Source organism: Marmota monax, unplaced genomic scaffold (assembly GCF_021218885.2).
Source record: "Marmota monax isolate L192 unplaced genomic scaffold, Marmota_monax_Labrador192_F-V1.1 WCK01_AAM20220418_F8-fsc00004, whole genome shotgun sequence".
Lineage (NCBI taxonomy): Eukaryota > Metazoa > Chordata > Mammalia > Rodentia > Sciuridae > Marmota > Marmota monax.
Genome location: NW_026692881.1, coordinates 25,512,875 through 25,529,375, shown reverse-complemented (window position 1 = coordinate 25,529,375; position 16,501 = coordinate 25,512,875). Strand labels below are relative to the sequence as shown.

Genomic DNA, 16,501 nt, shown 5'->3' with positions numbered 1-16,501 from the left:
AGGAGGTTAGATAGGGGACTTTTGTCCAAGGTCCCAACTATCTTCTGCTCTTTTGGAACTTCAAATCCTCCCGATCATTCCTTCCATCTCAGAGCCAGGGGAGCACAAAGACTCACATGGAACAGGTGCCCCATAACACTTGCTCCAAGATGAATGGCTGGAGAAACAGAGGCATGGAGATGCAGAAAATTAACTGGCAAGACAGAATGCAAATAGTACATGCTGGGGCTAGTGACCACAGGCATTGTGTCCCCTCCAGAGGATCAGAGGGTCAGTTCCACTATTAGAAGTGATAATTGCAAACTGTTTGGCACTCTCTGATCCAAGCACCCGCCAGCTGCTATCTGAGAAGGGGACAGAAATGACCAAAGATTTTCAAATAACAGAACTGACTTCTCAAAGCTCTAAGAAAAGCCTGTCAACCTTTCTTTCAGGCCAGCTTCTGCATTCTGTGGTTAAAGGTAAAAAGAAGACAGATGAAATAAACCTGTCATCACCTCAGAAAAGTCAAAAAGGGAGAGAACAGAGTAGGCCTATGATACAACTTGGGGTAACCTTTTATTGAAGCAGATTTTGAACATACAAAAATAGAGTGAGGTATATGGAGCTCCATAAACCCCTTACCCATCTTCAACAATTCTGTTCAATCTATTTTACATCTGTACCCCCACCCCCTAGATTATTTTGAAGCAAATTTCCGATGTTATTTTTTTTTTTCCATCTATCCTGTGAAGACACTGATGCAGCCTAGCAACCACACAGGGAACACCCATGGTGCTCACAATCCACACATCTTGCTGCTTCTAAAACAGGATGAGATTCCAAGTCCCATGTCATTCCAGGAAAGTGCTGGCTTACTGAGACGGAGGCACCATGACTTCAAATCTCAACTCAGAAAGAACAGCCCTGGCTCTGCCTCCAGCTGCAGGGTGACCTAGGGTCAAGGCTGGTTGCCTGTGAGAGACTCACTTTCTCGCCCTGTAAAGGTGGGATAATGAGGCCCATCTGTCATCTACCAAAAGCCACAGGGCATGGCAGGCTGCACCCATGAGAGCTGTGGAATGCTTGCAACACAGAAGGAGCTGCTGGGGAGTTTTATGTCCTCAGACCGCTCCACAACTGTGGTTCATACCTCCAGAGTCTTGGGAAGATGCTGAAACCTTCCAGATGAGACAGAACCCATCAGAGTCAAGTCCTACCAAGGCAGACCTTATTGTTTCTGACATTACTGGGCACCCCAGCCTCTCCATTTCCTCTCACCTGACTCCTTCTGCCTAGAAACTCCCTAAGTAGACTCTCCTTGGAAACTTCTCCCTTTTTTACATTCCTAAATCACACAAAGTTTTGACATTGAACTTCTAGTAGCTCCCATGCTTGTGGACTTAATCTTTAAATCTTGTATAATTTTACACAAGAACAACTTGTCTTCCAGTTAGATAATAAACCCTCCCCAAGTGAGGACCATGTCTCATATTCATCACAACTGTTAGTATCATATTGTACACAGAGAATACCCTCAACCACCAATTTCCCAATTCAATCTTCCCAACTGAGAGCATCATGGGCCATTCATAAGACTGTTGTCTCATAACCAGAGGCTCTCTCTGCAGCCAAGAGGCTGGCAAGGCCAGTGGCTCTGAAACCAGGACCTCTGCCCACAGAACCTAAGACTGTCTGTCAGTCCCACCCCAAACCTACTGAATGAGATTCTGAGAACAAGGACTCCCCTCCCCTGCCCACACACACTCAACAACAACTCTCGGGTGCAGTAAGTAGAAGACGGTGGTTTAAATTCTATACTGGAGACACTATGATTCTATACTTATTGAAGAAGTCTCCAAAAAACAACCCAGCAACGAGTCCAGTCATCTTGTCCTGCTCTGCAGCGAGGACAACACTCCTTCAGAGGTTGTCTTTCCCCTTCATTCTGCACCTGTTACATGGGCACCTGTTATATGAAAAGCTCTGCCCAAATCCCCTGAGGAATAGAATCCCTGCTTCAAAGAGAGAACGGAGAAAGAAGATATGGGCAAAGAAAACAGCAATCAGAAGAGATGAAAATACTTTAAAACTTATCCTTTCTCTCCCTGCACTTTGCCTCATGAGCAAAAGGCAAAGTTGGAGCAGAATGAGGAATCAAAATTTGCCCCCACCTCTGTCTACCCCCATGGGACAGGATGTGGTAAACCCTTTGACCCAGAGACACATGGGGATGTGGTGTTTTGCCATCTGCCTGCCTAGTAGCCATTCTCCTGCCTCCTGGTAGGAGCTGTTCCAACGCCATCTCACTCCAGAAGTCTGTGTAGGTCTCCTGGCTCTGAGGATGGAGCAGGAGATGCAGCCAATCCAAGTATGGTCTTCCCCGGGCCACGGAGATAGGCTCCAGGATAGGCACATGCACTAAACTAAAGCAATCAGAGTGACTCTTAGGACTCTTATGGGAGCTACCAGGAAACCGCCTGGCTCTCTCTTGTTGAAGGAAATGGGGACGTGAGGGCCAGAGCTGTTGAAGGCACTGAAGCTATCATGCCATCTAGAGGAGAGAGACTAGGGCTGCTAAGGGCCATCGCAGGAGGCACCCAAAACCAAAGCCAAGACAGCAAGAGGCAGAGAAGAGAGAAACCAAGTTCTAACGATCTCATGTGGGTACTGAATCCAGCCATACTTGTGGCCAAAGCTACTCCTGGACTTTCATTTACATGAGGCAATAAATTCCTTGTTTATTAAGTCAATAGACTCAATTGGAATAGTTTCTTCTGCTACACACAGAGAGAATTCTTGCTGATTCATGTCAACCCAAGGGCATAAAGACTGCATTGCTTTGTAGTTGAAATATGCTTTGAAATACTATCATGTAAATTATCCCATGAGACCTTCACATTGACCCTGAGAAGCAGTGTGACAGCATGGGGAGAAAAGCCCTACTGAAGATCACAAAATGATGTGTTCCAGACCCTTGATAATTCGGGTGTGCTCAGAGGACCAGGAGCATCAGCATCTACTGATAGCTTGTTAGAAACGCCTTGCCCTAGACCTGCTGAATCAGAAATGCATTTTGACATGAACACCAGGTAATGTGCATGCACCTTGAAGTTTGAAAAGTTCTGTTAGAATGCTATCTCATCTATCTCTCTCCTGGATGGGTGACTATGAGCAAATTACCTATTTCTTTCTCCATTTTTTTTTTCTTGTGTGGACAATGGAGATCATAACAACCTAATATAACAATGTAGGCAGTGTGCAAAACCAAAACAGTGCTGAGTTTGAATCATAGCTCTTCCAGTAACTGTGATCTTGGGCAAGCTACTGAACTTCTATTAGCCTCAGTTTCCTCATCTATAAAATTGAGATAATAATACCTTTCTGACAGGACTGACGTCAAGATTAAAGTAGATAATGTATGCAAAGTGCTTGGTTCATCAACTGCCCCAGAGTACCAGGACTCAATTAAAGGTGCATGTTATTCTTGTACTCTTGTAATTACTATTATTATCCACCCTGCATTCTTCATAGGGTAGGGTGATGTGAGGCCTAAAAGTATTTTAAAAAATTTTGCTTAAAACCAAGAAACTCAAGGGATAATAAATTCCTCATCTGGATATTGAGGTTCACAGAGGTCATGCAACTTGTCTAAGCTCATCAAAGTGGGAAGGGGCAGAGCCTTTTTGGCTCCCCACCCTCCAATCTGGCCTGGGTCACGGGCTAGCTATGGTTCTTTGTTTATATGTCTTTCCTCCTGCCAGACTGAGCGCCTCATAAGCTTGCTCTATCTATGTCCATGGCATCTGGCCTAGTTCCCACCCACAATGGGCACTTAATGAACATCTGCTGAATGCCAACTTGAACCCTTTGACTTCTTTAACCCATAGTTTTTGCATCACCCAACTCCAAACTATCTCCCTTGGTAAAGTGCCTTTGTACTTTAAGAAACTGATTGCTGTTGTTCATTCTAATTAGAAACTCATGATGACATCTCATTTGGACACCAAAGCTCCTCTGGGAACACAATGCACAAATTCAATTTCAGCTCCCAGGGGAGAAGCCAAGAGAACAGGAGCTGGCATGGTACAGAACAGGGTGGGATCTTGTACTTGTCTGATGCTTTCATTAGGGTTAAAAAAAAAAATGGCAGGTTCTGCCTGTTGGCAAAGAAACTTCAGAGGCAATAATGCAAGCAAAGCAGAATCAAGACTTGGGCGACCGGTTGACATATTCCTCTTCTACATATATAGACTTGCCGGAATGCTAGTCCTAGCTACATACCACTAAGCCTTTGTCTTCTGACTTCAACCTTGAAGATTAAGGGCCGATTAAGGACTGTGGGTCTTAAACAAAATGGACCCTTAAGTAAACATAGAATGAGCCTAAATGCCTGGAAAAATTTCTATTAAGTGGAAAAGTAGAAAGCACAAACTCAGAGGGTAGATTTCAAAACAAATACAACATTAATTACAATAAATCCAATGGACTAAATGCTCCAGTTAAAAAGAACTCTTGCCCATCAATCAGAAGACAATGCAAAATAAAAGCATGGGTAGATGGTTTTAAAACAGTAACAAAACAACAAACCAAAACAAACAAAAACTTCCCACTAAGAAGATCCAGATGGAATAGTCAATAAACATATGAAAAAGCAGTCAACCCCAACCAGTCATCAGGAAAATAAAAATAATGGTAAACCTGACACTGTTCCCAGACAGGCAAAAACTACGTACACATGTACCAAAATGACACATTTATGAAGGATAGCAGATTGTCCCTAATATCCTAAAACTAGAAAGAATTCAAATGCCCATCAACAGTAGAATGGATTAACAAACTATACAGCCATACAACAGAAATGTATATGCCAATGAGAATCCCCCACATACCCAACAACATGGAGGACACATATTGAATGAAAGAAACAAAACCCGAAACAATGGGAACATCATGATTTCATTTACATAAAGCTTAAAAATAGACAAAACTTCAGCTTTTCACCATTGAGCACTGTTTAGGGAGTCATGAATGGGTATAGAACCAGCACAGAAATGATTATTATTGTCTATGTCAGGAGTGTGAAGAGGGAAGACCCCAGCAAGAGGAAGGACTCTCAGGGGCTCCTGGGTACTGACCAAATTCTTCCTTGACTTAGGTAGTGGTCTTATGGTATTTAGGAGATTTCATCAAATATTACTTTTTACATTTTATGAAATGTAATTAGCCACTCTGCTGTATATTATACTTCTCAATAAAACAGAAAAGTTCTGGGTGCCGTGTCACATGCCTATAATCCTAGCAGCTCAGGAGGCTGAGGCAGTAGAATTGCAAGTTCTAAGCCAGCCTCAGCAAAAATGAGGTGCTAAGCAACTCAGGGAGAAACTGTCTCTAAATAAAGTACAAAATGGGGCTGGGGATGTAGCTCAGTGGTTCAGTGCCCTTGAGTTCAATCCCCAGTATCCCCCCACCCTTCTGCCCCCCCCCCAAAAAATACAGAAAAGAAAGGAAAAAACAAGAAAGAAAGAAATGCAGAACAAGGTAAAAACAAAATTGAAACACTGTTTGGAATTATTTCGATTAATCCATGAGTTCTTCCAGTGGCAAGGTTAGTCAGGTACTACTTAGAAGACTTCTGTGAGGCTTAGGACTTAAGTATGGAGAGGGAAGAAACAGTGAGAAATCAAGGGTGGTGATAGGCAGAGAATAGTCACTGAAGGCCTGTGTACGCAGAGCAGAAGCTGTCTTCAGGGTTTATGCCTACCTTCCCCCACCAAAAGGCAACCACCGGTCCCACTGACTTCCTCCTTCGAGACTTCCCTTGTAAACATCTTCCCCTGTAAAACCATCCTTTGCCCCTGTAGCCTCAGACAGCCCTTTGCATTTGGCACTTACCTCAATGAACACTTTTCTTGCTGTCTTCCAAGTGATAACCTCAAAGGGAGTGAGTGATTTTTAAAATCTCTTCCTATACTCTCCTTCCAACAGCACTTAGGTCAGTGTCTGGCAAGTAGGAGAAAGTCAGCTGCTGTTTGTTGAATGACGGAATGAATGAGAGGATGCCTTACCTTCAGCTGCAATTCCTTGTATCTCTTGGACATCCGAATGAGCAACTTCTCACCATTGATCACCGCAGATTTTTCTTGATAATACTGGACCATGGCCTGGGCAGCTTCTGTGTAAGCCATCTCTAAAAAGGCCTAGAAGAGACAGGAAGGACTCGACTTCACTGGTCTTGAACAAAATTCTGTATGTAGTATGAGTCCATGTGAATGAAGTTCAACACCATTTAACTCAGCTATCCCTCTCCTCGGTTTATACTTAAAGGACTTACAAACATCATACCACGGGGACGCAGCCACATCAATGTTTATAGCAGCACAATTCACAATAGCTAGACTGTGGAACCAAACTAGATGCCCTTCAGTAGATAAATGGATAAAGAAAGTGTGTACACATACACAATGGAATATTACTCAGCATTAAAAGAGAATAAAATCATGGCCCTTGCAGATAAATGGATGGAGCTGGAGAAGATAATGCTAAGTGAAGTTAGCCAATCCCAAAAAAACAAATGCCAAATGTTTTCTCTGATATGGAGATGTTGATATATAATGGGGCTGGGGAGAGCATGGGACAAATAGATGAATTTTAGATAGGGCAAAGTGGAGGGAGGGGAGGTAGGAGGACATGGGGGTAGGAAAGACAGTGGAATGAGATGGACATCATTACCCTAAGCACATGTATGAAGACACGAATGGTGTGACTCTGCTTTGTGTACACCCATAGACATGAAAAATTGTGCTGTATATGCATAAGAAAAAAAGAAGAGGCATATAAAAAAAAAAGAACAGGCAAAACTGGTGGTGACAAAAGTCAGAATTGAGTTTCTTTTTGGAGTGGGGGCGGGAAGATGACTGGCAAGGGCCATAAGGAAAACCTTCTGATGTTCTAAAAATGTCCTGTGTTTTAATTACATGGATGTAGGTATGTTTTTAAAAAAGTAATGAAGTTGTATACTTAAAACTAGTACTTTATACACTTGAGAGTATCTACTTTATAACTCAATAAAAAGAAAAAATCAGTATAAGGAAGAACTCTCTTTGATCTCATCTGTTCAAAGAGAACTTTTTATTAACTTTACCCAAAGAGCTCATTACAAGATGGCCCCTCCCTCTCCTGATCTCCATGGTTACCAAATTATTCTTAATTATGTATATCGGTCCTGGGCTATATCATGCCATGGAAGCCCCTCTGGGATGGGAGGGCCCATTAACACAGTGTTCCTGGTTGGAGGGCTGTTGCCCATGTGACCCTGGGCTGCTATTTGGTGATGAGGACAGCACAAGACAGAGGCACAGGCCAAGGCTGCTTGAGTCCTCACTCTTCTTACAGAGAAAGAAATATATTCAAAACCTTGGGCCTGCCTCACAAGCCCTTGGGCTTGAAGGAAGGCTGGGGCACTGTGAATTAGAGAAAGGGAAAGACCCAACCATGTTTCCACAGCATCTTTCCTCTTTATCTGTTCTGATAAAACACAGAGAGAAATTGCCTTCCCGCTCCATTTGTGTCTACGGAGTTTCGACACAGACTGTTTTGTTCCCTCTAGTAGCTGCTACAGTAAGGTTGCTGCTGCTATGGTCTCTTAGATTGGTTTGGTTTGCACTATTCTGGGATATACTGATTCTGCCTCTCTTTGTTGAGAGGGAAAAGTGGTCTGTGGCCAGGGAGCTCTCATAGGAAGCCCCTAATTCTCCCATTTTCTGAACTGAATAGGTGAAGCAGACTCATTGCCCTTCCTGCCCTCCCATTTATCGGCTGATCTCAGATGCTTGGTTTTCCTCCAGGTTGTCACAATCTATGGCAGAAGTGTGTGCAACTAAAAAGTCAAGATTCTTTGGGGATTTATTTATTTCAAATTCTGCACCTGGCTTTTCTCTTGCTTAATATAAACGTGTTAGCACCTCTGTCTGTCATTTCTGAACTGGGAATAAAACTAATCTAGACAATCTCACTGTATTATTGTTGCAAGTGGAGTTTTGTACATTTACCCAAAATAGAATTCCTGAGCAGTAGAAGGAAACACAGAGGCTCAGTGGTCTATGCCCAGGTTGAAGGAGGGAGGCCACTGATAATATGCTAGGGCCTTAAGTCTCCATAGTTCATGCCTTAATTGGGAACATGATTTCTCCTTTGCATGTTCCTTGGATTCATAAAGCAAACATTTTTATTAAAATAAAAGAGAGGTAGAGAGAAGTGATAGGAGGGGAGGGGAGGGGAAGGGGGGATAGGAAGGGCAGCAGAATAAAATAGACATTATTATTGCTGTATGTATATACGTGACTGTATGACCAATGTGATTCTGCAACCCATACAATCAGAAAAATGAGAAATTGTACCCCATTTGATTCAAATGTATGAAATGTCAAGATCATTGTACTGTCATGTGCAACTAATAAAAAAATAGAAAATAAAAGAGAAAATATTCTGACTTTTGACCACTCAATATATATATAGTCCCCACCCCCATTCTGACTTTAAAAATGAAGACGAACATATTCAGTCCCCAAGGGCTCCGTCAATTCCTACAGGTTAAGCATTTTTAGTTCCTTAGACTTAGGAGGCCTCCATTAATTCCCTCCTGCTCTCCTGCTCAGACCCAAGGGCCTCACACTATCACACTGAGGATAGTTCTTGACTGACTCCAAACCTGAGCCATCAGATGTGACAAGCTTAGAAGATGAGGCTGTACCATCAGCTCAGGGGCTTGGAAACATGGATGACCAAGTCAACGAATCCTATTCTGGGGCCAAATAGCTTTCCTATGTTGGTGAGCACCTCATCCAGTTGCACCTTCCCTCCCCTCTAGGCAATTTGTAAAGGCACGCGCTGAACACAAGAAGGGCAGTGGGACATCATGAAACAAAACAGCCCCACAAAAATGTCAGCTGTGAATCACCTCTTTATGTCAAGAACAGGAAGGAGGAGGCAGAGGAGGGGGAGGAGGAGGAGGAGGAGGAGGAGGAGGAGGAGGAGGAGACATTCCCTTTTCACCAATGTGTAGACTATCCTGTGCCCCCAGAGTGAAAGTCCCCAGGCCTACCTGGTTAGTCGACTTCATGAGGATGTAATTAGTGACCTTTCCAAAGGGCAGCCCCAGGTTAATGACGTCATTCTCAGTACAGCTTCCTTCAGGGAGATTGCAGATATGCACCACACGGCCAGCACCTTTCCGCTGTGCAAACTGATAGAAAAGAGCAGTGGCTAGTCTTCAAAGACATTTCCCTCGACCCCTCTATTGCAGACATTCCTAATGGTTATCTTCCCCCAAATAATGATTGCAACATGATCATTTTCAAAATCAATGTAAAAAAAGGATTTTGTTTGCAGGCATACATAAAGTATCAATTCTAAACCATTTCTTTTCAAAAAGGATTCACATTTCTAAGAAGCAATAACATCCAGGGCTGGGGAGGATACAAGGAAATGGGCATATCCATATGTTGCTGGTGTGGGGGGGGTTGTGTGTCTACATTCTTTTGAGAATATACTTTCTCGATGATCCTACCATCCTAATTTTGGAAATCTATCCTACAGAAATTAAATCATCAATGCAGACTTGTGTACAAAAAATTTACTGTAGTACTTTATGGAGTGATAAAAACAGTTTAGAAACATCCTATATGTCCAACAATAGGGGAATATTTGAGTACATAATGATTCAAGCATGCAGTGGAGAACTACAGAGCCATTAAAAGAAAGGAGGTAAATGTGCCCATATGCAGTAATTTTTAAGACAGGTCATTAAGTAAAAAATAGGTTGATAATTAGTATGTATACTACAAGGCCATTTGTGTATGTGTGTGAGTGTGTGTGTGTGTGCTTGCGTGTGTGCACGTGTGTGTGTGCATGCTGGGGATTGAATCCAAGGCCTTGTGCATGTGAAGCAAATGCTCTACCACTGAGGTATACCTCTACCTCCAACCTTTTTTATCTTTTATTTTGGGACAAATATTTATTTTGCTAAGTTGTCCAGGCTGGCCTCAAAGTTGTCATCCTCTTGCCTCAACCTCCTGAGTAGCTGGAATTACAAGCAAATACCACCATGCCTGGCCCTATGATGTCATTTTTGTAAAACAAAATTGTACAAGGACAAGATAAAGAAAGAATTATAAAAATGCTGATAATTATTGGAAGTGGGTTAATTATCAAGGGTTAACTATACTATTCTCTATTGTTTTGTATGTTTGAAACATTTTTACAATGAAAACATCTTAAAGGCTCTCAGCACAAAGGCACAGAGTGTACTTATCAAACTGTCAATGCTGGTTATCTTCAGGGAAGCAAAATAGGAAGAAAGCAGGGGATACATATTGAGTCTGTTTCGTATATATCTCAAATTATTTGACTTACAATTTTAAAAATTTCCAAAAAAGAAAAAGGGCATAGAAAGGTTTGTAGGAACCTAATACATATGCATAGACATTCACAGCAACAATCTGTAGTTTAGATCACTGGTTTTCCACAATTTTTTTTTTGCCTTGCATTCCTTTCTTCAAAGAAAATTTTATACACCAGTCCCATATATTCAATAAATAAAAGAGAAGATGTTCCAGTCAAACTTTGGGGTCCAGCACACTGCTACCCCTTGCCCCAGGCACCTCTAAGGAACACAGCTTGGAAGCCACATCCTGGACCTAAATCAAAGCTCCTGGAGGGGAGAAGTGTGTCCCTTAGGCCTGATGAAACCTTAATCAGCCTGGAATCTCCCAGAGCTTCAAGAACTAGTAACCATAAGCCCATCCAACGTGGAAGAGAAGCATACAATTTTCCAAACCTGAAACACATTCTAATAGCATAGCTTACATTTGCAGTCACCATTTTCAACAATAAAGTAAACTTCAACATCTCTTACATTTAATGTGGGTCTGACTCTGCCGAGGTAATAGAGGGCACGTTTGAGGTCTCATTCTAATCAAGTGTGAGTACTTGGGTAATTCCACCATGAAAAGCCCTCACTTGTCTCACAGGGCCGAGGACAATTGGAGTCAATGAGAATTTCCATTAATGGTTCAGTCCTGAATTGGAGAAGCCCAATTGCCCCTTTCATACCTCCCCTATGAGAGCGTTCAAAATATCAAGCACCTTCCCAAAGGGGAACAAGGAAGGATTCAGTGTGTGGCATAGGCACATCTCCTCCCCAGAATATCCCTTTGTCTTCATGAAGTGCAATGGACTCTCAGAAAGCTGGAAAATTGAGGCTAAGCCTGGGTAGCAAAGACTGAGCCCTTCTGCAGGGATGATGGGAGAAGGGCTGTCAAGAGGCAGGTTCTCTTCCTTCCATTAGGGTGAGCCATTGACATAAAGACGCAGACCCAGCTCACAAGGTTACAAGCAGAGCTCAGTGGCTGGCTCTCTGAGTTTATTAGCAGGAGGGCCGGGGCTGGGCGTTCTGCCTGGTCTCTTAGCGGGGCACGTTTCTGCCCCATGTGACTCTGCTGTGGTCGGTCTGGGCAACGTGTGCTTGGACAACAGAGCAGACATGCAGGGCAGTTCTGGGCCAATCCCTCTCCTGGCCTGTCTAGTTGCCTAGTGACCAGGCACCAGGGCCAGCACTTCTCTCATTGTCTCCTCTGGCCTGAAAGGAGGACTCAAGAGGTCTTTATCTGAGCATAGCAGAATAAACAGGAATTCACTTCCCAGAGAGTAAACACCCTCCCAGCTGCCAGTCACCAAAGAAGAGAGGAGATGTAGTCATGCTGCAAATGTTGCCAAATGCACTAAAATGAATAGGTGTCCATCAGGGGTTTCACTCAAACTTTAAAGATACACTCACCTCTCTGCAAGGTTCTAGAAAGTGAGTGTTACTGATTCTCGTGTTGTGGCTTAGTAAGATAATCATGAGATTTTTAGCATTCTTCAGTTAATTATATTAATTTGGAGCTTCTCAACGGGTGAAATGCAGATGGGTTTTACTGGATACTGATTCCCTCAGGCAGCAAGCCAAGTACCTCTAGTGCCCAAGAGCAGCTTCTTCAGTTTATCATTTTCTAAGTGAGCCATGAAATGTAAATCTTGAGAACCACTGGATTAACTGTTTGCTCTGTGTTATGTCTGCTTCAGGGGATGGGATAGAGTCTGTCCAATTAGAGAAATTATTTTTATATGTTAAATTCTTTTGCCAATATTTTATTTAGTAAAGTTAAATCTAACCTTTTTTTTTCTGTCATTCATATAAAATATCCTTCTGTTGTTAAATTCACTTTTAGGTTCAGGACCATGTTTGATTCATAAAAAGTGTAGGGTAATAAGTATTATCACTCTATTCTTGAAATAATTTATATAAACAGGGCTATTGTTTGCCTATGCCCTATGGGAGACCTGAATGAGAAGGGAGAAAGGGAGGAGAAGGGAGAGTGAGGTCTCTGGGTGGTACTTCTACAGTAAAGTTCATTCCTTGGGGGGGGGGGGGCACTGACAATCCTAAGTGCCTTTGAGAAAGCAGCATGTTGCTGCGAAGTAATTCCCACCCTGGGTTCTTTAATAAGCCCTAAAGCATTTCTGAAGTTAATAATACAGTAGTCCCCCATCACAGGGACTATGTTCCAAGACCCCCAGGGGATACCTCAAAGCACAGAGAATAAAAAATGCTTTTCCCCCATATGTACATATGATAAGATTAAATTTATAAATTGGGTCCAATAAGAGGTTAACAATTACTAATCATGAAGCAGAACAATTATAACAACATACTATAATAAAAATTATGAATTTAAAACTTTTGAAATGTTTATTTCTGGAATTTTCCACTTAATATTTCAGACCAGGGTTAACCTTGGGTAATTGAAATCACAGACAGCTAAACCAAGGATAAAGGGGAACTATCAAACAGCAGTGGTATGGGGGGCTAGATAACATTTTTGACATTCAAAAAGCTGAAGTGATGTCATACTTTGAGTTCCTTCACTTTTTTTTTTTTTTTTTTTTTGTGGCACTGGGGACCTTCACTTTCTTGATATGGTAAATTTGTGCCAAATCAAACTAAATTTGGCCTAAGGAAGCCTCTATACTTGGAGTCCTTACTTAACACCCCACAACCTAACTTAGTAAGTAAACTCACAAAAAGCCTTAGGAGTATACTTTTGTGACAAATAGCTGTGTCTCAACCAATCACAGCCACTGAACTTCAATCAATCAAATGCAGTCAACCAATTAGAATAGATTCAAATAAAGTAAGTGCCTAGCTATAACCAATCCGTCTGTCCCTTCCTCACTTCCTTTTTCTGTCCATCAATGCTGCTCGCCTACCTCGTGGAGTATAGCTCTCTAAACATGTTTTGGTCTTGAGGATTTCCTGATTTGTGAATCATTATTTGCTCAGTTAAATCCTGTTAAACTTAATTCATCTGAAGTTTTTCTTTTAACACAACTGAGATCTTACACTGATTGGTGTGTCTGTATCTTTGATTAGTGAAAATAGGTAGTTAGTTAATTACTTAGTATATTAATTACATTAATATAAGTACTTGACAGATAAAATCTTTCCAAATAGGGAATATGGGACAGGGGCTGCTTGGGGTAGGAGCACAGAATAAAAGGGATGTTGGGCTATCAAAACCATGGGACTTCCTGATATGAGTGGAAAGAAGCCAATCCTGGAAAACAGAGGACCTGGGTTCCATTCCTAACCCAGCCACTGATTAGGTGCAAAACTAGTTTCCCTTTCTGGGCCTTATTTCCATGTCTGAAATGAGGGAGGTGGCCTATATGTCTAAAGTCTTTTCCATATATAAAAGATCTATGTTTATGGTTCTAAGTTCTTAAATTTCACTCCTCCCAGAAGCCTTGAAGGCTAAGCCATAAGACACAGGATAATGACACCTTTCCCCTTGGGTGCTCAGCATAAACAGGAAAGCCCTTCTGTCCATCACCCACCCAGTCAGTGTGCTGTTCGCCGTCTCTCTGTCTGAGCTCAGCTGTTCAGCTGCACATCCATTTACAAGCATGTTCACTTTTCAGGCATGCTTGTCTGTGTTGGTGATGATCTCATCTTTCCAGCACTACAGATAAGCTCTAAGTTTATCTTCTTGTTTGTGAGCTCTGCTGCTCTCTAAATCTGCTGCCATGGTGCCCGAGAGAGTTGAGATGATAGATACATTGAGGTGAACTAGACACCCAGGCCTGGTGCTTCTCTGAGAACAGATCCACATCATGTATATGCTTTATAGACACCAGGCATCAGGGTCAGGGGATCAGGGGAATCAGACAGACACAAGTCTGTGTCTCTGCTTCCCAGTTACAGAAGGCCAGCATAGGCCAATTACTGAATTTCTCCGCATCTGAGTTTACTCCCCTCTAAAAGTTATCCTCTAAAAATTTATTCCACAGCCCTGTCAAGAAGATAAAATGCCACAGTGTAAGTTAGTGTGCCTTGGTGCAATGCCTGGCATCAGCAGGCTCCCATAAATACAGATTGATCTCCTTTTCACCAGCCATTAAAGGATGTGCCATCATAATGATCCTGGATTGGGGGAAAAGGGGGAACTATCAAATAGCAGTGGTGTGGGGGCTAGATAACATGTTCTTAGGAAATTCCATGTTCTTAGGAAATTCACACTGAAATGGAGTTGAAGAGGTCCAATATCTCCAACCTACTCCAAAATAATGACTCAGGAAAAAAATGTGTAACTGCCTAAGAGTGATAGAAAGCGAGGGAGAGATGTTAAGGGGATGGGCAAAACATGAATCTGGGCAAAAGTTCTATGGGAGTTCCTAATACCTGTTTTGTAACTTTTCTATGAATTTAAAATATTTTGAAAGTTATCAAAAATAAATTTTAAAAGATGAGCAGATGAATTTAAAGAGACTGGGAAGACTTCACTATCTTGAATTTTTGGTGTGAGCACTGCCAGGCTCAGTTCACGTCCTCTGCTTTCTCTGCCTGCTGAGCTCCCAGGAGACACAAAGACAACAGGTGCATTTGAAACTCTCTAGCCCAAGGTCAGATGTCTAAGAGAGCTAAAGTGTCAGGGCTGTAACCAAAGCCCTCATTACCAACCTAGAGGGAAAATCATCCTTTCCCAGCTGGCAGAGCCTTCAGCCTGCCTGCAGGCCAGCAGTAACCTCGAATGCCCCCCTGGGATCACAGTCCTGGGCTATGCATTTTCGCTCACTGGGGTTGCTCATTTAAAACCAGATGCTGCTTCTAATAGTTCAGATGGTTGGGGCCCAGACCTCCCAACTCACCCACAAATCTTTTACAGCGAGGCGAAATGTGAAAGAAGCAAACAGACTTGAATACGAAGGTTCTGAGACCTTACAATGCCCTTTGGTGCAAGTAGGAACAGGCTTTGCACATGAGTTCAAAGAAGAGGCCCAGTTCAAATAACTTTCAATCAGGATGTGGCTCAGGGCAACAGGCCTGTCAGGTGAAAGAAGTCTCTCAACATGCTTCCTAGAACTTGGGAGTATAGATTCGATCTTCAGTAAGTGATTTTTGTGCGCCTCAGCCTCCTCTCTTTGTGTGACCTAATTGCATGTAGCACAGAGTCTGCAGACCTCTGCTAGTTGTGCGCTAACCACACCTAAGGACAGATACAGGGCAAATGTTTACTCCTCATGATGTCGACTCTGAAGGTAATATTGCAGATGGCAAATGGGCATGGATTGCATTGCTATAGATCTTAGTTTAACATGGAAGTCTTTATTGACACTATCAAATATTTTATAGAGCAAACTAGCTTTGACTTGAGTGAATTCACTTTTACTGGTGCCAGACCTGCCTGCGATCTTGGGTGGTTCACATGCTGGCAACTTTATCCCCGTAAACTTTGGAATCATGGGATTAAACTGGAGGTAGTCTGGCCTACACCCCAAACTATGTGAGGACACGGAAGCCCAGGAGAAGATGAGGAAATTAATCTGCAGTCAAATTAATAGTGGCAGATTGTGAATAAAACTCAGGTCTCACTGAAAACTATCAATCACAGAATTGATGAATGAAGGTAAATTCACATAATATAAAATGTTATAAAATAAGACTATGTTCTGATATGGGAAGGTGTTGGAAATCAATTCAAATATGAGAACTCATGTTAAGCAAAAAACACTAAACTGCATGATAGATTATATGGCATTACTTTTGCAAAAAAAATAGACTTTTATTCATTAAACATGTATGCATACATTAGCCAAAATTATCTGTAGATATAGCAAAAGACATCTATAGTTTTCTCTGCAAAAAAGGAGTTTCTGTTTTTTCATATTTGTTAATGTCAGAAATTATTATTATTATTATTATTATTATATTATATTATTTTACATCATGTGTTACTTCCTTTCCCAAAAAACAAAAGCTATTCACAAGATGGCCACTCACAGAGACAGGAGAACAAGTGTCATATCCCCGTCTTGTGTTATTTATGTTTGTTTTTGCAGTACAGGGGATTGAACCCAGGGTTGCTCTACCACCAAGTTATATCCCCGGCCCTTTTTATTTTTCATTTTGAGACAGGGTCTCACT

The 16,501-nt window shown here is 42.1% G+C and overlaps 1 protein-coding gene across 4 annotated transcripts in view; it reads right to left on the bottom strand.

Moving 5' to 3' along the window:
• Rbm20 (RNA binding motif protein 20) overlaps positions 1-16,501 on the bottom strand; it is a 181,785-nt gene that overhangs the window by 28,019 nt on the left and 137,265 nt on the right. For all 4 annotated transcript variants that reach the window (XM_046450427.2, XM_058581300.1, XM_058581301.1 and 1 more), the window contains 2 exons: positions 9,083-9,223; positions 6,048-6,179 (listed from right to left, as the gene is read on the bottom strand). In XM_046450427.2, coding sequence (XP_046306383.1) covers positions 6,048-6,179; positions 9,083-9,223 — 273 coding nt within the window. The remainder of the gene's footprint in view (positions 1-6,047; positions 6,180-9,082; positions 9,224-16,501) is intronic.